Source organism: Stegodyphus dumicola, chromosome 1 (assembly GCF_044657685.1).
Source record: "Stegodyphus dumicola isolate Sdum_Otavi_A_Nest chromosome 1, ASM4465768v1".
In the NCBI taxonomy this organism is placed as follows: domain Eukaryota; kingdom Metazoa; phylum Arthropoda; class Arachnida; order Araneae; family Eresidae; genus Stegodyphus; species Stegodyphus dumicola.
Window position 1 is genome coordinate 123,851,672 of NC_140768.1, and position 26,248 is coordinate 123,877,919.

The 26,248-nt window shown below is 32.2% G+C and overlaps 2 protein-coding genes across 4 annotated transcripts in view; one reads left to right on the top strand and one right to left on the bottom strand.

The window, feature by feature from the left end:
- The window catches only part of LOC118192783 (putative RNA-binding protein Luc7-like 2), a 57,451-nt gene extending 42,185 nt beyond the window's left edge, over positions 1-15,266 (bottom strand). Inside the window, exons 1-2 of one of the 2 annotated variants that reach the window (XM_085819926.1) lie at positions 15,052-15,266; positions 4,524-4,618 (exon numbers count right to left, since the gene is read on the bottom strand). In XM_085819926.1, coding sequence (XP_085676052.1) covers positions 4,524-4,618; positions 15,052-15,112 — 156 coding nt within the window. In that variant the 5' untranslated portion in view covers positions 15,113-15,266. Of the gene's footprint in view, positions 1-4,523; positions 4,619-15,051 lie in introns of those variants that run through there. The other variant, XM_035363800.2, reaches the window with a different exon arrangement.
- Positions 15,267-15,513: 247 nt separating this feature from the next.
- The window catches only part of LOC118203789 (phosphoribosyl pyrophosphate synthase-associated protein 2), a 77,753-nt gene continuing 67,018 nt past the window's right edge, over positions 15,514-26,248 (top strand). The window contains exons 1-4 of one of the 2 annotated variants that reach the window (XM_085819946.1): positions 15,514-15,888; positions 16,596-16,648; positions 21,605-21,671; positions 24,629-24,801. In XM_085819946.1, the coding sequence (XP_085676072.1) occupies positions 15,812-15,888; positions 16,596-16,648; positions 21,605-21,671; positions 24,629-24,801 (370 nt within the window). In that variant the 5' untranslated portion in view covers positions 15,514-15,811. The remainder of the gene's footprint in view (positions 15,889-16,595; positions 16,649-21,604; positions 21,672-24,628; positions 24,802-26,248) is intronic. The other variant, XM_085819953.1, reaches the window with a different exon arrangement.

Consider the following 26,248-nt stretch of genomic DNA (forward strand, 5'->3'; position numbering starts at 1 on the left):
AATGCTAAGAACACATTATTTATAAAAAAAAGGTTTTTAGTTGAAAAGAGTTTAAATATTAAAAATATTTAAACTTTCTCATTAAATCCTATTTTGAAGTATTAAAACTTTCTCATTAAATCCTATTTTGAAGTATTAAAACTGATTTTAGGACATTATTGTTTATATAAATAACTTTATTCGATTCCAAATTTTATAATTGTAAATGTTAAAATATTTATGGTCATTTGATCTCTATGAAGACACCTTTAGTCTGCCTATAATATTTTATAACCAATATCAAAAATCTCCCATATTCCACTTATAGTTACTACTTCTGCATAATACACTATATACAACTATCCATACAAACAATCTTGTCTATGAATTATTTTTTTAACACTAAAAATGTTAAAATATTTTCTTTGAATAAGTTATAATTTTTATATTTTATTTTCATTTCTATTAATTCCAGTATGCAGTGTCATAAAAGAAAATTTAATACCACAATGAATACATAAGGTCAAAATTTTAATGAAAACACTTGCTCGGGCTTCACGTGATGTTTTTGGATAAACATGAGATATTGCAAGAGTGTTTATATACTTAATTTTGAAAGTTTGGCAAGTACTGCTTCATAAACTACACTGTATGATCAAAAGTAACAGACATCCTTCATAATAGTGGATTCAGCTAGCGACATCGAGCTTTTAGCTTCCAGAGAAATATAAATGAAGCCAGACAAGTTTACAATCCTTATTTCAAAGCTAGAAAAGCACAGGGAGGAAAACACCAGGTAAATGATTTTGGGTTTGAGAAAGAGATTAGAAAGTCTGTTTGAGAAATTTCTGCAATGTTAGGAATGCCCTGCTCTATTGTACACTGAGCAAAAAAAGAGGGGGGGACAGTTCTATATCTCCGGTTCTACTGGCCGATTGACGAAATTCAACTTGCGTTTTTCATGTCTCGAAAGCGAAACTTAGGATATGTATTAAATTTATATATATCACTGCTCTAATGTAAGTATTTTGACACAAAATAGGACTTTTTCTGAAATAACATGCCAATTTCTTTCCATATTTCAATTATACGACTCAAATTACTCTGAACTGCCAAGTTTTGTAAAAATCGCATGAGTAGTTCTTAAAATATTAGCTCTCAAAATTTTAGCTCCTCAATGTTAATTGAATTTAGTATATATTTATTAATCTCTCCTATTTTATTAAACTTATTTGATTCTTCCTTTCACAGTTCAAAATTCAGATTCATTCTAAATAAAATCAACCCATTTTCTACGATTTAATTTTTAAATAATTTTTATAATTTTTTTTAATTGAATCATAATCTATAAAATTTTTACCATCATCTTAAAGTAGTCGTATTTCTAAGTATACCTGCAAAAAATGAGGAGTTTTTTATACAAGATTTCCGAAGATACACGTGAATTTATATATTGGCGCGTTTTGAAATTTGGTATACTTGTTTAAAGCGATAAAACATCAGATGTGGTTTAGACACTTTGCTAAAATTATTTACGAACAATGCAACTTTTTTCCCACCTATACACAATGTAAAAAGGTAGGAACAAGGTGGCTTTTTTCCTGTCCAGCATAATGCAAGGGAAAGGAAAATTGGTTGCCACATATTAAGAAGTTCGCTAAGTAATTATTCTTGGCACAAACTAAAAAAATTGGGCCAAGATAAACTTTTGAATTTCTCCGTAAATTTCGCACCAAATTTTACAAAATTTAATATCTAAGCATAATTTGAGTTGTAGAATCGAAATATGGAAAAATAATTAGTATGTTATTTAAGAAAAAGTCTGATTTTGTGTCAAAGTACCTACATTAGAACAATGCTATATATAAATCTAACATATATCCTAAGTCGCGCTTTCGAGACATGAAAAACGCAATTGAATTTTGTCAATCGGCCCAGTAGAATAGAAGATATAGAACTGCCCCCCTTTTCTTTTTTTTTTTTTTTTAGTGCAGTGTACAACATGCTATCTTGAAGTGGAATGTGCAGAACCTACTGCTGTGCAACAAAGATCTAGTAGACCATGTTGTCTTGTAGACAGGGTCAGTAGAGCACTGCAGAGAGTTGTGAAAGTCTGGCAGGAACCCGCAGAAAAAATTCATCAGAAATTCAAAGAAACCTCTGGATGTTACATCAACACAATGACAGTTTTTCATTCACTCTGAAGTCTTGGTTTTGGACCTTTGGAATACTTCTTCATTTGGTGATACAAATGGACAAATGAGACAGAGAACAAAGGTCTATGCCTTTGCCAAAGAACATAAAACTGGTATTAAAAATGGGCTAAAGAAGAATGATGAGGTATTCCAAGAGCAACACAAAAATCTACTGAATAGCTTTTCTGACAGAAGGGAGACTGCCATCATACGGCTGTACTCAATATACACATACCATGATACTACAAGTGTCCAGACACTTTTGATCATACAGCATATATTACCCTAAGAATACTGTAATTCAAAAAGAAAATTTTTCTGCACTGCAAAATAAATTATTCATAAAAAGCTAAAAAATACATGTTATTTTTCTAATATGAATGATCAAAGGTATATAGGTTATTGCTCAATGCCAGATAGAATATTCCATACATTTATGAAGTAATGTCGATCTCAGCTTGAAATGCTGAACTGTGAATTTTAATTTTCAGTAATGTCATCTGATGGTTAGTACTTGCTATAACGCATAATTAAAGATGAAATTTAGTCAGAAAAAATAAGAACAAAAAAGGAATACTTTTATTTTAAATTTTGTTCAAGCTCAACTATTAAGTTACGGTGAGAAATTAGAATGAATAGCGAACCAAAGAGCTTTATTTCGAAAAATAACTTAGGCACAAATAGTTTACACAATGCAGGCCATCTTTATCTAATACTCACGTGTAAGACCAAACTTCTAATAAGAGTGATTTTATCTCTAAAAAATTAAAAGGAGACTTGTTTTAAGAAGTGCTTTCTGATAAAAAAAAACTAATAAAATATTTAAAATGCAGTACTTCCACAGGGGGGATAATTTATTTAATTAGTAGATAATGAACATTCATTTCCATAAACTACATCCTTGTGAAAACATTAATTTTATTGAAATCTATTTACAAAATTCCACATAGTTAAGAAATGGTCAATTTGTATTAGACATCTTTAAGGGGAGAGATGTCTTAGAGATTTTGCATAGAAAATTAGGCTATTCCATTGAATTAGGAACTTTTTGAAAGCTAACAGTATTTAGGTTTTTTTGTGTTGTTGCTTATGCTCACTTGTCTGACGAAGTCAGTCCAAGCCCACGAAATTACTCGTGGCAAAGAACGTTAGATTAAGCTTGCCATTGGCAACAACCTTGAGAATCATTCAAGTGACAGTGCAATTTAGCTCAGTTCCACCCCCAACTTTGATGGAGAGCACCCGGGGGAGATGGGTCCAAGGGTCTTCCACTCTGCTCCCCTTCCACGAAACCAAAGGACAGGACTTTCGGCTCACCGCATATTTAGAGCGCCGCCATGCCGCACCGACACAATACATTTACAAACATCCATTCCTTCTCCGGGAACCAAACCCAGGCCCTTTGGCACAGCAGTCAGCAACGCTAACCACTATACTGGTTGGGCAGCAGGTTTTTTTTTGTAAAAAACATAAAATTGCATACAATCTGTAGGGTTCTGTTACATCTAGAAGTTTAACTCAAACAACCTTCAAACCCTTCTACATGGACAAGCAAGTCATCACTTTAGTACGAAGCAAATGACAAAATCTTAAAAAGGTTGAACTCCCTTGAAATTAGCATAAGGTGCTCCTTGTACTACAGTCAAAACTCTACTACTTGAGGGTATTTAACATAACATTAAAGTAACATACGATGAAGTTAATTTCAAATTTAAGTAATATAGACTGATGTTACACACAAAATAAGTCTACTTAAATAATTAATGGCACGCTTTTGATGTTGGCTAGCAAAGGGGCAAAATCGGACTAAACTTCTGTAAAACTGGCAACAGTACATGCAAGCAAAGTTGCCAGAAGCTCTAAATTTAAATCATTAAAAACCTCAGTTTTTTAGTCAGAACTATGGAAATTAGTTAAAAGTTCAAACTGTTACAGTAAAGTTAACTGATTAATTAATAAAAAAATCCTATAAATTTTGAATAAATTTGACATAAGCACCTCTAAAAAATACATCTGCTCCTCAAATAAATAAATAAATTCAACAGCAAAGACTACAATGCCACCGACTAACTTGACTTATTGAAGGATATTTTTTAACAATAAAGGGGTAAAGAAAATACGGATGGAGTTTATTGGGATTTAATAAATAATAATACTTAATACCATGAGGAAAAAATATTTCTTCCTTAAATTCATATGAATTTTAGCAGACCATAAAATTGAGACTCGCCATCAGATCAGTAAAAAAAGGAAGTACTGCATTTTCAAACACATGCAATGATTGGTAAATTACTTATATAATCTATAATTAAAAAAACCTGCCCATACCCAACAGGTTAGGTTACTTACGGTTGCAGCCAGAATGTCGTGTGGGCAACATGCAAGTAAAAAACTCTTACACACTCGAGGGTCCGTGAAATGCACTTTGAATTTGTTGTTTTCACCTTCAAACAGAAAAAGAAAAAAAAAATTACTTTCATCCAAATCAAGCTACAGCAGGTGCCACCTAACCCTCTGAAGGGCACTGATACATTAAATATACCAGAAATTTGTCAATTTTTTAAATCTCCTAAAAAATGCTAATTTTTTGTACCAAAAGCTATAATCTTGAGTTTCTAGGATTTCTTCCCCCCCCCCCAATATTAGATGACAGAACTACCCTGTCAATGCTAAATATTTTGCAGCTATTAAATTAATTTACCTTGTTCAAGGTCTCTGTTTCAAGATTCATAAATTGTAGTGGAGGGAGGTTAATTCAAAATCTGCAAACAAATGATGTATACAGAATGAATTTTATATATTTACCACATCTGAATCAAAAGTGATGATTAAAATAAGATTATTTAAAGATTTTCAAGATTGGTATATAAATTATACCAGCACCCATGCGAGATATACCATTATTAGCCACCAAACTTGTCTTCTCTACTCTGTTGGGTGAGCGTGTTTTGTAACGTCTCTTTTCTCTGAAGAACACTTGATCACCCACCCTCAAAGGGACAGAGAACCCTCTTCTCGCCTTGGCTGGAAGAGGGGAGTGGACTTCCCCCTGGTCGCAGGTGGGAGTAAAAAAGAGATTGACATGTGGAAGAGAAAAGAGAGGATGGTGGTTTGTGCACTCTACAGTAATGAAAATGCATTTAAAGTTTTTCTAAAATGTAATCTATACATAATTGTATATATAAGTAAATACTTAGCCTAGAACAAGTCTTGTTTATTTGATGGAGAAAAGACTATGGTTCAGTTTATTTATAACACAGTTGGCTATGAAAATTGCTTCTTATTGGCCTGATAATAGAAAAAAAAATGCATCAGGACTTTACATCTAGTAAAGAGATATTCTTCCTGAACAAAATATTTTACTACCTTAACTCCTGAAAAATTAAAAAGCTCTCGCAGGGCCAGAAAATCAAAAATTTGCATAGGGAGAAGTTCTAAAGACTTGGGATCATAGCAAGCTGCATGTTCTTTTTATAGCTTAAACAATATAATAATGTCATAAAGTAAATTTTCATTTTTCAGCCGAGTTACATTTTTTTAAAGCATTATGCTATTACAGTTACTGCATGATACAGTTTACACCCAAAACTGAATTTAAATTATTTTCAAAACCTTTTTTCCCATTTTTCACAAATTCCACATAATATACATACATCAGGGTAGCACGATCAAAATGCCTAAAAATGTCAATTTTATTTCTAGAATTTTAAATTTCTACAGAATTTTTTTACTCTAAACCTAAGTAATCACATTTCAAGCATTCGTTTCTATAGACACAGATTAAAAGTCTACAAAAATAGATAATAATAATAAGAAGAAGAAATTAACAATTGGCAGTTAGATGGAAAAAAAGTCTTACAGAGGCACTGTTTTAAATTAAATTTAAGAAATGCATACTCACGTGAAACACCTTTTTCAATTTTAACACTCATTAAATGCAAATATCATTCAACTTTTGAAAATATGAAGATGCTTTAGGTCCAGCAATGTCAAATATTGCACCAAGATTTAATTCGTTATGCAGCAAAAGAACAAGCACACACAGTCTCAGTAACACAATTTTTTTAACCACAGTCTCAGTAACACACAATTTTTTTAAGTAATTTTTGTACACTTGAAACAAATCCTAAAACTACTTCTTTGCCTATATATATTTTTATCAAAACAATAAACATTTATAACAAAACGTTTATTGGGGTTGTAAAAAGAACATATGATTACAGAAAGAATGAAAAAAGTTCAAGGACCAGCTGTATAAAATATAGCTACTTATGTATTATACCGTTGGCAGAAATTTCAGCAATGGTTGCCAATCGTACTGCAGAATTCTAAAATAAGTAGATAATTCATAACTGACACTAAATCGCCCTATTTGGCTAGTCAACAGTCCTCCGAATTCAGGGCATCACTCAAAAAATACAAAATTACTATAAATGTTACTGTGAAAGACCGAGATTTGGAGAATGTCAACGTTCACATAGTCGCTTGGTGCATGTCCAAAATATTTGCCAAATATCCTTATTTCTGACTTACACAGGCAAATGTCAACATTCACCATGCACTAATGGTAAATGTTGAATACATTGGAGATACGCATTTTGTTCTCCGCATTTCAGACGCCATAAAACATCAAGGGTGATGTAACATTTTTGCCTGTCTTGCTGAGAGGAGTAACCAATCCCTGGTGAGAAGAGTTGTTCGTAACTTTATAGAAGGCATTTCGTTTTCACAGCGTGACATGTAGCTTCAGATTTTAACCTGAGAAGGTCTACTTGATACTACTTGCCTTCTCAATAGTGACAGCAGCTGTGCTTGGATGAATGTTGAGCATTTAGTTTTAAATTTAGACAATAAAGAATTTTTTTTTTTTTTTTTAAACTTTTGCATTTTAATGTCAAAATACGAAAAAGCTTAAGTAACAGCCCATGTAAATAAACTTTTGAACTTAAACAATACATCCTAAACGAGAAAAGAAAATAATACAAAAAAAAAACTTACTTAATTATGTGATTGAAATCTTATTTATTGCAACAACATAAAATTTTATGATATTTTGAATTGCACAAGAGTCCCTTGCTTTTACAACTGTATTTAGTTTGGAACACTTCCTTTTGCAATGACAGTGTGTATAGCCTTGCCTTCCACTTCTCGAATTAGCTGCAGCCGCTTCTCTCAGCAACATTACTTGAGAAGAAATCTCATCTACGGAAAGTAACTTTTCTTTACAAATTACAAATTGATTATAGGTATAAAGCTGTTTGAAGGTGTCATTTTTATTTGCTAGTTTATAAAAGACGGAGTCTTATTACAGCAACAACTGCCAACACATTTCGGTCATCTTTACGACCACGATCGACATAAGGCACTTCTATTCATACGGTATCACCAATATGCGCAGGAGGAATTTTTTTTTTTTGGCTCGCAATTTTTTTTTTTTTTTTTTTCTGCTAGCAGTAGAAGATTCTCTTTTGTGGCCGACAGATTCGCAAAATTTTTGTTGCTAGCAGTAGAAGATTCTCTTTTGCGGCCGATCTTTTTATAGACAGAAATTAACTGTCGGTAGTTTGCAGGTCTTCTTCAATATTTTTCTTTGGAATATGGTTTTCGGTATGGCCACTGCTCATATTTTCTTCAAAAGTATTAACAGTTTCTTCAAGCTGATCTTTGGTTTTAAAAGTACAATCAAAAGTCGTTAATCCGGACTCGTCGGGACTTCGGCAATTCCGGATTATCGATTTTTCCGGATTACAGATCATCAGTTTAAATCTGGTAAGATGGCATGCAGAAATTATAAACTTTAAAATATGAAACCGTAATTTATGAAATAAAGAACAATTATGATCTAAAGGGTATCAAAATTTACAAAAAAAAAAAAAAAAAGCTTAATATTTGTTTGTTTACTTTATTAAACATTTCTTTCAATGTAAGTTGTTTAAGTTGCTTCGTTTTATGTGATAATACTTTCTCTTTAATTCTATAAACAGACATAATTTCTTGTTTAGATACAAAGTTCTGCTGTTCAAGTCCTATAACTGCTGTGTCAAGAATACCGACTATTTTGTCAATCGAAATTTTTTCATTTTCAATAACCTCTGTGTCACTTTCTTCATTATCGAAAGCGAATTATAATGACGAGGAATTTGATTTAAATCATATCAAAGACGGAATACATCGAGATGAAATACTACATTTAGTAAGGAATTATAAGCCAAATAAAATAAAAACATCTGCCCTGAAGATAAGGATAGTGATGACAGATCAACTTCCAATTCATTGCGCGCCACGTCGTTTCCCTCCTCCCCGCAGAGCAGCGTGAAATTGATAAACATATTTCGGAATGATTAGATAATCAAAGGATATGCCTTTATCCATTTTTTTGCAGCAATTCCACTTTCTGTTTAATGGAATTCGAAACATACTTTCGCTTTGTAGATCCTTTACATATTAGTAAATATATATCGAAAATTCTATTTGACATAATCGAAAGTTCAAGCTTACTTTTATAAAATTGCTCTAACAGTCTGCAAAAAATAAGCCGGATCCAATTCGAAGATTAAGGAACAACGCATTCTGCAACATTAACTGAATTAGATAATTTTAGCTTAGCTTATACCGTCCGTTATACATTAAACGCGCATGCATAAACGTATTATGTGCATGCACACACGCATATTCGCAGCCGTAAAGGTCTTACGCGAACGCAAAATGCCTATGCGCATGCTTCAACGCGACGCATGCGCAGAAAGTTTGTAGCTTTGAGGTCCGGATTATGGGTGTCCGAATTAACGACTTTTGACTGTATTAGCAATTTCTTAAGGGTTGCTCTTTGGTTTAAAAATTTGCGATTTGTTCGCCAGGCAAAAAAGACGATGTTATGCCTCTTCTTGGTTTAATGCCAAACATAGCTTCAAAAGGAGCAATCAATCCCAGTGAGGAAAGATGTGTTTGAAAAATAAAAACAATTTTCTTCTCGTTTACTCGCAATTAATGCATACAAGTTTCAAGGAAAAATTCACAATTCACTGCAGTATCCATTCAACATAAATTAGGGTATTGGATAAAAAAACAAAATTTAAGAAAACGTTACACGTACCATCAAACCTAGCATAAGACTGACAAAGTGCTCCAGAGTGTAACAAATACATGCTACATAACTTCAATCGCAGCAGAGCAAAGGATCTGGCGACAAACAGTCACCACTTAGTTGACTTTGACTCGACTTTTGACCTGCAACACAGTATATCTGTGATTGTCGACATACACTGACATATTTGGTATGTGTTGATATTTTCCAATTTTGGTCTTTCACAGTAACATAAACATTACTAAATTACTCACCCCACTAGTTTTCTCTTGTAACTGAATGCAAAATTATACAAGTAAATAAAAAATAACACTCAGACTGAATAATGATAGATATCAGTTAAGATTTACTCTATGGTACACCTTGGCAAATCGTCCCTTCTTTGACGCCAGGATGGATCGGCACCAATTTCAAGATGGTGCCAATCCTTCCGCTCGCTACACAAAACCGAAACAAGAAGTCAGACTTGCACAAACTCGGTGTCCATGTACACATTAACCTATTTTAACTTTAAAAAACATTAGAGAATTGCACAAACTAGGCATCGTGCACTGTCTTAACTTTGCCCATGTACATCGATCTATTTTCACTTAAACAAAACCAGAAAGCTAACACAAAGTTAAAAACTATCATGTTAACCAAAAAAAATTTGCTGCTGTCTTAACATAGAGACAAACAAATAACCAAAAATACATAAACAGAGAGTAATAAATAACCAAAAATGGATATTTCCTACCATAAAAACATTAAACAAAAAATCTTTTTAAAAAAATGTACACACAGAGACAAATAAATACATGAAATGTCAATTTTTGACGTACCTTTTTTTTCACGTGCATATGTTCACGCTTCCCACCACTATCTCCTCCGTCCTCCACATAAACAATTCAATTAAATTTTGCATCGTTTCAGCTCATCCGCTGTTAATAAACATTCATTCTCTTATCCACCTCAGACATACTCAAATGATGGTACCCACAGCAAGTTCAAAATCCAAGACCTTACCATGCATGTGCAACAAACACAGCAGTGGAAAAGAATGGTAAGATCCAAAAACCCGGGTCCATATGAAAGGGTTACTATTACAAAAAATAGCCAAAATCTAAATTTATCACAACATGTTTGGCGATATTCGTAGAAATAACCCCTTTTTAACCTCTTCGCAACGGGCGAATCATATATGCATTTCGTACGGACGCATGTGAGGCCCGGGCGGTTCACCCGTGCACTCCTGGAGAACTGGCCAAGTGAACGGGCAGTGCAGATATGCATTTTAAGCTGAAACAATTTTTAATAACCACTAGATGGCACTCTGTGTCCATTACATTTAAACTGAACGTAGTTTTAGTATTCTGACCTTCAGATTGTTTATATTCTGGCTGTTTTTGGTATTTTGCTTGTCAGCTGTGGCTGGGGAGGGGGGAAATCGTAATGTAAACAAACGTAGCTCGGCTCTTTAAATCGCTGCGTGCTAATGAAAACATTCTCGTATCTGATTTATATCCAATTCCTTTTTTATTCTATTTTTTTCCTCTACTTTGTACGGTCTTTTAGGGTTACTGTGCGGAGTTTTTTTACGTTTTGCATTGCCTTCAGATATATTTCCGTTCCTTCTTTTTTTATTTAGGAAAGCCTCACCTCCAGTCTATTATGACGGGAAGGAGGCACTATTTATCAGAGGAAGAATACCCTAGTATGGTTAGTGAATCATTTACTAATGCAAATGAGAGTACTGATTCATTTTCTAAGGAGTTAAAAAGTGATACTTTTTCTAAGAGTTACAAGGTGATACTTCTCTGTGCTTCGAAATTTACCACGCTCGTTTTCATTTTAAATTTTGTTACTTCTTAATGTAAATAGTCTTTATTGTGTTCTTTTTAATAATTTTAAACTTTATTGATGGATTTTATCAATTAAAACTTTAGAATAATTTGAATAGCTCTTCCGAAAAGTATTATGGAAGATAAGCAATTTTTTAAGTATATTTCCATGTAAAATAAAGAAATAAATGTTTTAAGGGCTAATTTTAACATATACAGTCAAAAGTCGTTAATTCGGATACCCATAATCCGGAATGATCTATAATCCGGACCTCAAAGCTAAAAACTTTCTGCGCATGCGCCGCGTTGACACATGCGCTTAGGCGTTTACGCGTGCGTGTAAGACCTTTACAACAGCGCATATGCGTGTGCACAAGCGCAGAATACGTTTTCGCGTGCACGTTTAATGTATAACGGACGGTATAAGCTAAAATTATCTAATTATCTATTTCAATTAATGTTGATGATTGCATTGTTCCTTAATCTTCGAATTGGATTCGGATTATTATTTTTTGCAGACTGTAAGAGCAATTTTATAAAAGTAAACTTGAGCTTTCGATTATGTCAAATTGAATTGCCGATGCTGGAGCTCCCAAAGGATCTACAAAACAAAAGTATGTTTCGATGTCCATCAAACAAAAAGTGGAATTGCTGCAAAAAATGGATAAAGACATGAAGAAGGTGACAGAGAGGTTAGTGAAAACGAAAAAATTTCAATTGACAAGTAGTCTGTATTCTCGGCATAGCAATAACGGGACTTGAACAGCGGAACTTTGTAACTGAACAAGAAATTATGTCTGTTTATAGAATTAAAGAGAAAGTATTATCACATAAAACGAAGCAACTTAAACAACTTACATTGAAAGAAATGTTTAATACAGTAAACAAATAAATATTAAGCTTTTTTTTTTTTTTTTTTTTTTTTTTTTTTGTAAATTTTGATACCCTTTAGATCATAATTTTTCTTTATTTCAGAAATTACGGTTTCATATTTTTAATTTTAGAATTTCTGCATGCCATCTTACGAGATTTAAACTGATGATCTATAATCCGGAAAAATCGATAATCCGGAATCGCCGAAGTCCCGACGAGTCCGGATTAACGACTTTTGACTGTATAAGAGCTCAAGTAATAATCTAAAATGATACCAAAAATTACGATGCTAGAAGCGAAACTTTTGTTTTTCTGATTTTTGTTATAAAATTAGGCTTAACGATGCAAAACCTTCGTCCTGTACGGTGACTGCCTTCGATTCTCTTCCGCCCCGCACGAGCGTTTTAAACAAAGGTGCGCCGTCGCGAAAAGGTTAATGACAGAAACTAAAAAAAAAAATTCTCTAAGGCTAGTTTCGCCAACATTAGGGTTACAAAAAAAACCTATTTCACACAACGGGCTTCCAGATTTCACGAATAGCTAATACCACTTAGGGATTTTTTCAGCCAAAACCAAGGGGGACTATACAGTAAAGATCAGCTTAGATATTTTTTAAGCCTCAATTTTATGTTCTTAGATATATATGTTACAATTCATAAAAAAATTTACCATAATTTAAGTTTTTAGCCCAAATTACCATAATTTAAGTTTTTAGCCAGAAGGGCTATTAATTTCGTTTTTGCACTTTTTAAATTGTTGCCACCAAATATTAGAGCCCTGTATTATATTTAAAGAAATTAAATAATGAAGAATCTGCATAAATGTATGCATGTTTCTTGCACTGCTATAAAACAATTGACCTAGAGCTTTTAACGTACCTCTCCATCTGAAAGCTCGAATTTGGAATTTGCTTTATCATCTGTTTCATATTTTATAAAGCACTTATGAGTTTTTGAACAAGATACTCAACAATTTCAAAGCAAGGAATGGCAACACTGTACCAAAAAAAAAAAATTCAACTCCAGCGTGGAAAATTGTGTATTGGAAATTCTAAAGATATGCTCTTTTAAATATTTTGTGATATTGCCGTTGAATTGAATTTTATGGTTTAAGCGCAAAAAACATGATATTTAATAAATAAAGGTAACATACAAAATGTTAAAAAAAATCACCTTTTTGAGCTTTTTTATATATTGTTCCTTAAGGGGTTAATGCAATCACAATGCTTCACAGCTATTTTAATATTATCCCATTACAAGATAAGGAATAATATCTTTCAAAATACCATAGAATTCAACTAATTTAACATAAATATAACTAGAAGCATACAAAGAGCCACCACTGCAATATTTTAATTAGAAAAGTGGAAAAAATTATTTATGAGCTGTTCAGGTTATGTCACATGGAAGTTCATTATTATTCTTAACATTTCTATAAACTATGTGACCAATGATATATACCCAATCTTAATATTCAAATGGCATCCTTCACTCACTGGAAGAGAACACGCAAATGTAAACCTGCCTTCTAGTAATAGTGGATTATTTTCAAAGATTTCAAATCCTACCACATATTAATACCTAGTGTGTATTAAAGGGCATGACATAGTCAGCTGAATACCGCCAACAAAATAGTAACAGATTAGAACAATTACCTACGGGCAGTTTGTACACATAGCGATCTAAATAAAGCTTCCAGTAAAATCAACAAACCTAACAAAATAATAGAAAACAACTAAAGCTTTTTTACACAGTGACAATGATGGTAGCCAACTTTGATGGTCAGAAGGATAATATTTAAGTACCGTAATATATTTTCATATACAAACGAGGAGACTTCTGCAATTCGATAACATATGTGAATGGTAGCATTAACTGTGATCAAACTAAGTGGTGTCTTCAGCATTTCAAATGAAAATTCTCAAAAATCACTCAGAAAAATTGCATTATTACAACAAGAATATGAAGAAACATTTAAAGATTTCAATGATTGGGAATCTGATTTTACACTGTTGTCAAAAATGAACAACACCTTAAGAAAGTCTACAAATGTAACTAATTAATTTACACTGCAAATAAATCTTATTCAAAGATTTGAAGATACAGATATGATTACCATACATAAGACGAGAATTTTTGAACTTTATCTAAAGCTAAATTATGGGGGTTGCTTACATATGGATCTGCTTTTCTCGCAAAAAAACAAAGGTACATTTCCCTTAGTTGGATTTAAATAATAATCCATAGTTTTTATAAATAAAAAATTCTGAGCATGCAATGAGCTTCTCTGGGAATATATTTGGGTTAATAGCAATGGAAATACAGCCTAATACAGCAATTTCTTATTCGAGGAATAAACTCATTTTAAAATTTATTTACATCTAATATCTTACGAGATCTTCACACTCGTACAGCCTTAATAATTTGTAGAATGATTAGTCCTCTTATTCCCGGCAGTCCAAGATATAATGCAGTTGCGGCTTCCATCTGTCTACAGGACATAATTGTGGTCTATGCCGTCCTATATCTATTTTCATGATTTTCCCTGTCGCCTAGGTCTTACTCATTCCTCAAAACATTCAATGACGCAAATAAAAAAAAATCGGTATGCGGCACTGTACAATTTTATGTAAAATGCAGAATCCCCCACTTATATGGAGCGTATCGATGTTATACATGGACCAACGCCAAGTTTGTGCAATTCTCTGATGTTTTTTTTAAGTGAAAATAGATCGATGTGTACACGGATACCGAGTTTGTACAATTCTTTGAGTTGTTATTTTCAAGTTGATGCAGAATCGCCCACTTATATGCCGCATGATTTTGGGAAACACGCGAATGGGTGATTCTGCACTTTCCTAAATTTCAGTCTGATGATCCGGCATCGCTGCAGTCTAAAACATGTCGAAGAACTTTTGTAAAGCAATGTAAAGATCTTGCACTGAGATTATTCCAAACATTTCACGTCTACAAAGTATTCTTTTCGAACGAACAGACAAAATATATACCATGCATTTCACTTCACAAATAAAATTACATAAATAATATAGATAAATTCACTACATTACACTTTGATATTTTATATTAGTAAACATATATACCATCTCGACCAGTTCCCATCAACTGATCCAGCATAGCACGCATCTGCTCATGAGCGGACATCGTGTTTTGTTTTCAATATTAAAATTGAAGAAGAAACTAAAATTTTGACTTTTTTCCTAGCTTTTCATGAACCAAAGTAAAAATAATATAAAGATTTACATTATTAAAATCTCACACAAAGTACAATGGCGTCTCGAAACGGAAATTGCGTACTGGTTAGAGTTATTGTGCTATTGAAGTACGAAAAAAACTGAAATGCAAAAAATTATTGTATTATTAAAGACTAGTAATTTAAAAACTAGCAAAAGTTTTAACCATGAAAGTACGTGATTATATTCAACTGAGATTGTGCTCAGCATATAACTAATTGTGCAAGAGTTTTTAATTTATTTTTGAATTTGTTCATGAAATACAAATTACTCATTCAGAAAATGGCAACAAAAAAGAACTTTATTCCGAAATATGATTTGTGTTCTATCTTTTATTTACGCTATTTTTCTACGTATGCGATGAGGGGGTAAAGGTTGTTAGAAGCAAAAAATTTTCTGTTTTACCATTATCCATCAAGAATTATTTAATTAGTAACAAATTATTTATTGCATTGGAATGTGAAAGATTTTGGAATTCAGTTTCTAGTTCTGTCAATTAAAATAAAATTAATCACGTGGAAAGCTTGTGGCAGAGTACATTTTATCTCATCTGATAAAGGCAAGACATTGAGAGATACACAAATAAAAGCCATTTGAGCCTATTCCAGTCATGAATATTCCGGGTTCTACAGATATTATTATTCTTGCCGGTAACTCTCATCCTGATTTGGCTCAAAAAATTGCCAGGTAAGGGGAATTAAAAAAAAAAAAAAAAAAATTAGTGATGTTTATTATCTGATTAGTGATATTAAACATATTTTTGAAATAATAGAGGACAAGTATGGTCATATGTGTTGGAAAGCCTTTATTAGGCTTAGTTCCATCGTAATTAATATGTTTTTATAGTTAAGAATTAGGGGGGAAAAATCTTAAATTTATTTTGTACTGTAGGATATATTACATTATTATTGTATAATTTCCGAATAATGTTGTGTTTTATTTGCTTTGAATTTTCTGTGTTGTTTTCTAAGCTTTTTAGGTATTAAAAAATCAGAAATAACTTAAGAGAAATGAAGTGCATTTAAAAAGATTAATTATTTTTCATGATGGCATGAAAATATGTTAATTATATAATCTGTGATAGTATTTATGTATAAGTAAAAGGAATGAAACAGTATGAGTGCTATTGTGATTATACCTGAACTATTTACAAATTGTATGATAAAATATAACCATATGGGCTCTCAGTATCTTCAGTTCATTCATGTCAAAGGTATTAAAACACTTTTCCTCTGTTATTGTGAATTACGTTTTATATGGTTAATGCCACAAACACTTGATAATTATTTTTAAGCTGATTATTCTGGAACAACATTTTATTTATTTGTTTATTTTTTAAATATCTTTATTTATTTGCTATTCTGTTGTTTATATTCAATTCTGTCATTTTACAGTCGGCTTGGTATCCGAGTTGGGAACTGTTCAGTAATCCATGCTGCCAACAGAGGTAAGACAAAACAAATCTTCATATTATTTTTTAACTTGTTTTAAAGGCATATTAAAGATCTAAGACTGATGCATTGATTAAATACTGTTACTTTCTCATTTTCTATGACCTCAATAAAAAGTCAGGAGCTCATTGGTAACTTAGGGCCACATTTGTGAACTGATTGCTAATTTTCGAGGAAAACTTTTATTTAGCTATCTTTACATCTATTTCAATGATGCATCGAATATCACTTATATTTTTACATTTTTTTACCCATTCAAGACATACAAATTTTTGCATTGTTGTTCTTCCCAAGTACAAAGTGATCTACTTCTACTAAAAAGGAGAGGTGAGAAAATTATCAATTTTGGATCCAAAATCTTAAAATGAGATTAGGTGGGGAAAGTAGTACATGATGCCTTTAAGCGGACCACATTACCCTATATATGCATGCAGAAAGCAAAATCTAAGATGATTTAGATGAACAGGACAAAAACTGCAGTATGTGGCTGAAATTCTCATAGGAAGGATCATAATCTACAGTCACACTAGCGAAAACATCCCTAGAAGTAGATAGCCATTTTGGGAATTTCCTCTTTCTATCCTAAAAATAGTAACCTTTTAATATGTCAGTCTAAACTGTGTTGTTTGAAATTATTAAATTTCTATCTTATCAGCAAGCAAGATTTCAGTCGAAATCAAAACATTTTGATATTCTTCCAGGCTTTCTTCTGAATGCAGTGCAGTTTGCTGCTTGCTTTCCTTGAACTAATACGTAATAGCTCACTTCTCTCCAGCGTCAATTGTCTTAAGGTATTTTAAATTTCCTAAAATGAGGGGTGCACATTGTGCCCATAATGATGTGTGAATCAGAATATGCATCTGAAGACTTAATTGTCCAGAAGTAAAGTTATTAAATCTATAGCTTCATTTGTCTGCACATTTCATCATTCTGCATGACAGCACCATCTGCAATTATTGGCCATAATTTAAAGTTATTTATTCTTTCGATCCTGCATCCTAAATTATTACATATATATGAAAAGAAGTATATTTAGGATTTGTTTCAAGTACACAAAATTAATAAAAGAAAATTATATTTTAAAGAGACAAATATGCTTATTTTTTCTGCATAACAAAGTAAACCTAGGTGCAGTCTTTGACATTGCTTTACATAAAGCAGCTTCTTAACCATTTCTAGCATTGAACAGTATAAGGATTTAATAAGTGTTGAAGCTGAAAAAGTTGTTTCACATAAGCATGTGGTGCTCAATGACAGAAGGAAATGTATTGCCATTTTAAAAATTGTGGCAAATTTCTAGCTCTGATTGTTCATCTGAAATTTTAAGGGTAAACTTACATAATTGTGATGTAACTGCCGTTTGAGCATAATTTCTGTTAAGAAGTTTCAACTGCTGAAATGGGTGAAAAAATAGGTGAGGTTTAGCTATGGTTCATTAGTTTTGCTTTCTTTGTATTTTTTCATTGTGTTTTCTTGTATTCCTGAAATTTATTTTGTATACTGTACTTAATGCTTAAAAAATTTATATGTTTCAAAAATTATTATTGATTTTTAAGAGATATTTAATAATTTTTGCATATTTTTCCTTTATATTTCTATGATTTCTTCCTTACTGCATGATATAGCTTTATATCAATAAGCAATTAATTAGCAACTTTATTAATAAATATTTGGTAATCAATGAGATCTTGATTATGCCGATAACATATTTGGCTACCAACTCCCTTTAAATTTTATCAATCCCCAGACAGTCTGTAGTCTATTAGGAATCCTGTTAAAAATAATTAAGTTCATTTCAGTACTGTTCTGGGTTAGAGTTGACTTTAGGGTACCCCTTGTATTATCACAAAGCTGTTGCTTCATTTATTGCCAAGTTGTTGTCTCAAATATGACAACCTGCATAGTTGAATGCTATGGAAACCCTATTATGACATTCGTTACGGTGAATTTGAATCATGGGAAAACATTTGGAAAGTGTGTGTTGGATTTTTGGTAAGGGCTTGTGTGTATTGGATAAGTGTGTTGTTATTTTGTGGTTTACATGTTAAATTGGCTGAATATGGTAAGATTAATTTAAAGTTTCTGTAGGATTAGGAACGAAAGGGAAAAAAAGCATTAATTGACTGGTGTGTAAATGAAGGTTTACTTAGTAGCAATTATTAAGTGTCCTGTTTGGAGGAAGGAAATGCGTATGGTCGAACATCGGATATTTTTTACTCTTATTTTTGTGAATTTATGTGGCGACACCAGTATACAGATTCCAGTCCAGATAGTTTTAGGAAGTGTTTGGATGCTGTTAAAGAATTTTGTTTGACTGAAGACTCATAAATCCGTAAATAATGTAAGCGGATATTTCCTTCGTGTAGTGGTAACATGAATTTCCTTTTTTATGTTATTTCATTGTTTGAATTAAAATGTTGTTTATTCAGATTATATAACTTTTCTTGGCAGCTAGTTTGACTTTTTAAGTGAATATAGTTTGATATGTACATGAGCAAAATCAAGGGAGTGCGCAAAGCCTAGTTTGTGCAATTCTCTGATTTTTTTTTTTTTTTTTTTTTTTTTTTGTCAAGTGAAAATAGGTCGATGTGTACTTGGATAAAGTCAAGGAAATGTAAAATGCCATTTTTGTGCAGTTCTGGGATTTTTTTTTAAGTGAAAATAGGTCGATGTGTACATGGATGTCGAGTTTATGCAATTCTTTGTCTTGTTATTATGGCTTGCAAAAATCGCCGCTACGCAAGCCAAAATAACAAGTCAAAGAATTGCACAAACTCTGTATCCATGTAAAGCCAAGTTTCGCCAAGGGGTACCCTAAAATATACTTTTACCCTTTTCTGTTATCGGGCCTAGATACTGATATTACCAAAAGTAGACAATCTGACAAGAAATTGAAAGCATAAAAATAATCGCCTAAATATTTACAGTGGTTAAGTTGAAGAAAAATCCAAAGGAAAAAATAACATAGTAGATATTTGAAAAATTGGAAATTTTTAATATAAATTAAACAGCTTGCCCCCAAAAAATTGGCTACAGAGTTAAGATAAAGGCAGAGGCATGAAACTGTGGATATAATCATGAATGTCTGAAAACATCTGCATTTTAAGATGCTTCTGCTACCACATAATTAAATAAGAATCTAATTGGTTACAGTCAGTGCCACATTGAAGTTTATTTCATTATTTTGTAGTGTCCCGTAGCCTTTCAATAGTTTGCATATGATTGGGATTGATAAAGTTATATTTATGGTTAATGCAAAAATGTTCAAATATGGTCTCATTTTATTCTTTAATGTTTTATACCCTTACACCTGAGTATATTACTAAGTTCTGGCAGAGTGTTTAGGCACAGCAACTAAAAAACAACCTTTTTTCCCTCAGCAAATCCCGCTGCATACCCACTATGGCGGAAGTGAAATGACCAACGTTGTTTTCTTCAATGTGGAAACAGATTTTTGTCAGCTTTGACAATATTATCAATGTCACATATTTTAATTGACAGTCTAGACCACAGTTGAAATAGCCTGCCACATTCTTCCCATAACTGTTTCAGTCAGCAACAGAGCAATTATTCATATCAAGTTGATACTGTCAAAATTCAAGGGAAGTTAATTGTAGACACTATGCATAAATGAAACAAATTGCTATTAAGAAACTGATTCTCAATCCTTCAAACCAGTTTTGAGAACATAACCCTTTTTTTCCTCAGTATATCATATCTTCACGTCTTTATTCCGGTGCTTCCTTTGAATTGATGTAGATCTTCATTTTATGGTTTTTGATTCATTTTCTTTCAAAGTAAATTCTTCCTCATTGCTGAAGAAATTGTCTGGAAAATATTTCATCATTAGGTAAGTCCCAAATTTTCATATCCTTGGTAAGCACAGTAATATTAAAAGCATAATTAACTGTTGCATCTTTAGAATTTGTGTTCTCGGTACCAATTTAGAAAAGGCATTCTTTTACTTTTTTTTAAAGTAAACATTGTAACAATTTTAAAAGTAAGCATTGATGTCTTCGTATGAAGCTCTTAGCGAGTGAAACATTTGGTGATGACTGTAGTCCTGATAACAGATCAGTATCTTCATTTCACTATGACACAGTGAAAATACAGTCAAAAGTCATTAATCCAGACTCGTCGGGACTTCAGCGATTCCGGATCATCGATTTTTCCGGATTATAGATCATCAGTTTAAATTTCGTTAGATGGCATGCAGAAATTCTAAAATTAAAAATATGAAACCATAATTTATGAAATAAAGAACAATTATGATCTAAAGGGTATCAAAATTTACAAAAAAAAAAGCTTAATATTTATTTGTTTACTTTATTAAACATTTCTTTCAATGTAAGTTGTTTAAGTTGCTTCGTTTTATGTGATAATACTTTCTCTTTAATTCTATAAACAGACATAATTTCTTGTTCAGTTACAAAGTTCCGTTGTTCAAGTCCCGTAATTGCTGTGCCGAGAATACCGACTAATTTGTCAATCGAAATTTTTTCGTTTTCACTAACCTCTCTGTCACCATCTTCATGTCTTTATCCATTTTTTGCAGCAATTCCACTTTTTGTTTAACGGACATCGAAACATACTTTCGTTTTGTAGATCCATTGGGAGCTCCAGCATCGGAAATTCTATTTGACATAATCGAAAGTTCAAGTTTACTTTTATAAAATTGCTCTTACAGTCTGCAAAAAATAATAAGCCGCATCCAATTCGAAGATTAAGGAACAACGCAATCATCAACATTAACTGAAATAGATAATTAGATAATTTTAGCTTATACCGTCCATTATACATTAAACGCACACGCGTAAACGCCTATGCACATGTGTCAATGCGGCGCATGCGCAGAAAGTTTTTAGCTTCGAGGTCCGGATTATGGGTGTCCGAATTAACGACTTTTGACTGTACTCATTTCATCTGAAACTAACTGAACATATATATTTCAGAAACCTTGGTTGATATTGGTGAGTCAGTTCGCGGAAGAGATGTTTATATTCTTCAGACTGGTACTAAGTGAGTACAGTTTCTTTTACTTCTCACAATTAGTTGATTTTGCATATATTTCCATGTATTTTATATTAAAACTGTAGGTATTTATGCAGTATTATATTTGCATAATGCTGCTTTAATAATTTGAAATTATTATTTAATATTTACATATCATCCTGTCAATCATGAAACTGTTGTCAGAAAGTGCAATTTAGCTTTGGTTCATCATGACATGCTGGATATGGCCAACAAAACAGTAGTAGACTGGAACAGTTATCTGTTGGAACTTTGTTCTTGTAACGTTCTAAAGAGAGCATCTGGTAAAATTAGAAGACCTAACAAAATAGTAGAAATCGACGAGGGCCTATTTACGAAGTGCAAAAAAGAAGTCAGTTGAATACATCAGCAACAGTAGCTGTTTGGTGGATTGTGTGGAGAGAGTGCTGAATGTTTTATTTTTAGAGTTGCAGATAGAAGTGCAGTTCGGAATTCCATAGGAACGATTTGCATAATTTTAATGGAATCTCCAGCAACATTCGTGGTTCATTCAATGGTGGCCAATTTTCACTGTTGTTGGAGTAACACTGCATGTACCTATTATTTTATTAATTAATAAATTAAAGTTAGGAAAAATCACCCCTTTTGCAAACTCTAGAAATGGAGAATATAAGAAAAGGAAGCAGGTTTGCCTTAAATGTGTTTTTCTTCAGACTACCTCAGATTCCTGCATGTTGCTTTTAAACATGCATGTTGCTTTTAAACACCTGCTAGCTGAGGACTTATAAAGGCCAATAAGAGTGCATTGATTGACTTGTGTTCATGCTGGCCAAGATTGCATTTATGACTGTTGAATGGTTGTATATATGGGGAGGGATCAGGGCTAGGGCTACATGCTTTGCCACCTCGTGTAATCTGTGTGGGTCCTAAATTTTGCTGTTTGTACGTCCCTAAATTCAAAAACTTTTGCTGTCCCTTAACTCTATTACCCAGTGCCTCTTCTGCGATCTCCAATTTTTGCCGCTTGTTGCTTCTCTAAATTCTAAAAACTTTGCCACTAATTCTGACACTGATACTGATGTGGTGGTGCCAGTTTTACCTGCTCTGGCTTCAGTCCTGTGGGATGTTAGCATTCATCTACCTGATGTAAACAATAAGTGAAGCCTCCATGTTACCATATCTACATGTCATTTTACTAGATTCAAATTGATTACTTAAAATTCAGAAATTTACTGAAATCGACGATTTTGGATCTTGGACTTTGTATTGCTTAAACACTTTATTTTATTATATTTTATTTTTTAATAATTTCAAATGCATACATTCGTAATTCTTTTAGTTTTAGAAAGATTTGTTTCGAAAGATTGATGATTTATTAACTGTAACTGTGCTTTGTATGATTGTAAATTCCAATCAGATTCATACTGTTGTAACTATGGCTGTTTTATATCTAAGTTACACTGACATTTTACAGGAGACATAAAAAGTTTAAATTCTTTGGATGTCCATCAGGTAATCAAGATAAGGATTAGTTAAGTTGTTACATATCCATACAAAATAATTCCTTCTTTCTCAATTAGTAAAATTTAAATGCATAAATTAGTATCGAGAGTTTCCTTAAGCATGTTAAATCAACAGAGAAATGCTATAAAGGATTCCCAACCCTTTTGTTGCAAGGACCCCTTTTTTAAAAAATAGCTTTTTCAACCACCTTACATATTGGAGGGGGGTACTCTTCTGTTATCAGGACTGGATTCAACTTCATTGTTGTGTGTATATACACATGTACATGTGTGCATACATATACACTTGCATACATGAACACATAGATCCATAAATACATGCATACATTTCTGAATCCGTGCATACATACATTTCTGAATCCACTCCTGATAACAGAATTTTACCCATTTATTTCTATAGTATACAACATAATCATAATGAGAATAATTGCATCTAAATAGCTGAAAGATAATAATTAGATAAGAATATGAACTAAAGTTTTGAAAAAAATGCTTTATCGAATTTGTTAAATTATTGTTTGTGTAGTTATTATTTTTAATTTTACAAATATAAAAATGTTTTCAGAATGGATTCTAATGACACAAAAGTTTAATCTTGTAAATATGATCTGCTGATATTGCAAACATATTTATCTCCAAAAAGTTCCGGTGCATTGTTTGTCAGACGTCGAAAATGTATTTCTGTACTCTCACCACTAGTGACCTGCCACGTGTAATTCATCTTCAAAACTAAACAAGCTGATAACATTGCCGAAAGCACAAAAAACAGAAGTACATAAATGAATACAGAGAAATTATACACCATTACTTTAATTTCATTACAAGATTATTATATTAAACTATACATTATTTCTTTTATATCCCATACAGTTTTTTAAGTTGACCCCACAAACAATCTGTTTTCAAGTATTGGCACCATTATCAGGATCACCAAAATTCATCTAATGATTTACCATTAGGTGGTTGTACTATGTTGGTCTAGTGTACTAAAAATTTGCCACTCGTAAAAAACATCAATTACAGGATAGTTTACCTGTTGTTATAAGTAGGTCCTAATAGGTCACCGATTGCGAGAGTATCCATATTTCATTACTGAAAGCCTTCTCTAAATTCTTCGTAGGGTGTTGAAACATATTTTGTCAGCAAAAGGTCCCAATAGAGGTGGGATGTTGAAACATATTTCATTACCTGAAGGCCCCAATAAATTGTTGATGGAATGTCGAAAACAAAGATACCAACAGAGCATAAAGGTCGAGTATAAACATTTTGGGACTATGAAAGCAATTATCAAAAGGCATCAAGAGAATGTTAGTGGGATATCGAAAATGTATTTTGTTACCTAAAGATAGATTACTGGTGGTGGGTGCCTACAAATACTCAAGTTTCAAGAAAGGTTTGCTTTTGTTAACTAATATTATTTAACCTGTATTTTCAGATCTAAAGCAATTTTCTGCTCTTTAGGGACGTGAATAACAATATCATGGAATTATTGATAATGGCTTATGCTTGCAAAACGTCCTGTGCCAGGAAGATAGTCGGAGTGATACCTTACTTGCCGTACAGTAAGCAGAGCAAGATGAGGAAACGTGGCTGCATTGTTTCCAAACTGTTGGCCAAAATGATGTGTAATGCTGGTAAATAAGAAATAATTTATTAAGTAATGATGTTGTATGAATACCTTTCTCATCTGTTATTGAACTGACAAACTCATTTAAAAGTTGTAGCTTCTAACTCTTTTAGACTTATCAGCAGATTCCCAATTTTTCATCAGGTCTGCCTCGCTAGATCACCTAATCTCCCTCTTTTAAATTTTTAGCCTTTGCTAAAAAAAATGTTTGGAACTTAAATTAGGTAAATTTCATTCCCCCACCTTTAATGATATTCAAAATAATTTTTCTTATTAAATTTTATTGTGTCTGTTTTTATTATTATTAAACTTTATTTGATCTCGATTGTATTGTATCTACTGTAGACATCTGTAGATTTTTATATTAAGATTTCAGCAAAGTTGAATTAGTTAATAATTGCATTTATTTATGTTTTATATTAATAAATGGTACATGATCAAAATTATCCATGCAAATATTAATTTTATTTTCATTGTACTTGAGAGTAATTTAAGTAGATCATCTTTTCTAAAAATTGTTTTGATTGCATCCTAATTGACTTAATTACTGCAAATGGTCTTAGGGTATAAAATTTAACTATCTTTTGTAGAAATTCTATGTAGTTGTATGGCCAGTATTGAAAGAAACAATCAATCTGATAAGAAATGGCTGCGACTTGTTTTGCTGGCGCAAATCTCACCAAGCAGACTTTGTTGGCGACAGTGTACAGTATACACATAAAAAATTTTAGCTCTAAGAATTTTTTATTTTTAAGGCATAAACATATTCATATGATTTAAAATATTGTAAAAATTCGATAAATAAAGACTAAATTTGTAAAAAGACATTATTTTAAGAATTTACTATGCTTTCATGATTCAACATCCTTATTCGCCAGTTCGTATCACGTGACCCAAAGTGATCTCGTCTCATGTAAACTGCGCTACAAAAATATAATTCTCTCAGTAATTATCTACATTAATTTCAAGTTAAATCTTAATTTGGAATACAAAATGCAAGAATTATTTCAATTCGTACTCAGAAATTATGTAAAACCGCAGTGCTTTACTTCACTAGTGCATTCTCATTAGAATTGATGAATTTAACCCTTAATTTTGCCTTTCCTATATTTTCGGGTGAGCGGTGTGATTGCATCCTAATTGACTTAATTACCGCAAATGGTCTTAGGGTATAAAATTTAACTATCTTTTGTAAAAATTTTATGTAGTTGTATGGCCCGTATTGAAAGAAACAATCTGATAAGAAATGGCTTCACCTTGTTTTGAAAATGAAGCATAAAAGATTACCAGCGAAAATATTCTGTTTGGCATCAGTTGTGCCATTATTGATGACTTTATCATTTGCGCCTGCAAAACGGATAAGTACCATTTTTTTAAAAATTATTATTATTCAACATGTTTTTGATAAAAAAAATGGTTAATTTGACAAGTTCTGAAATTGAACTTGCATATGT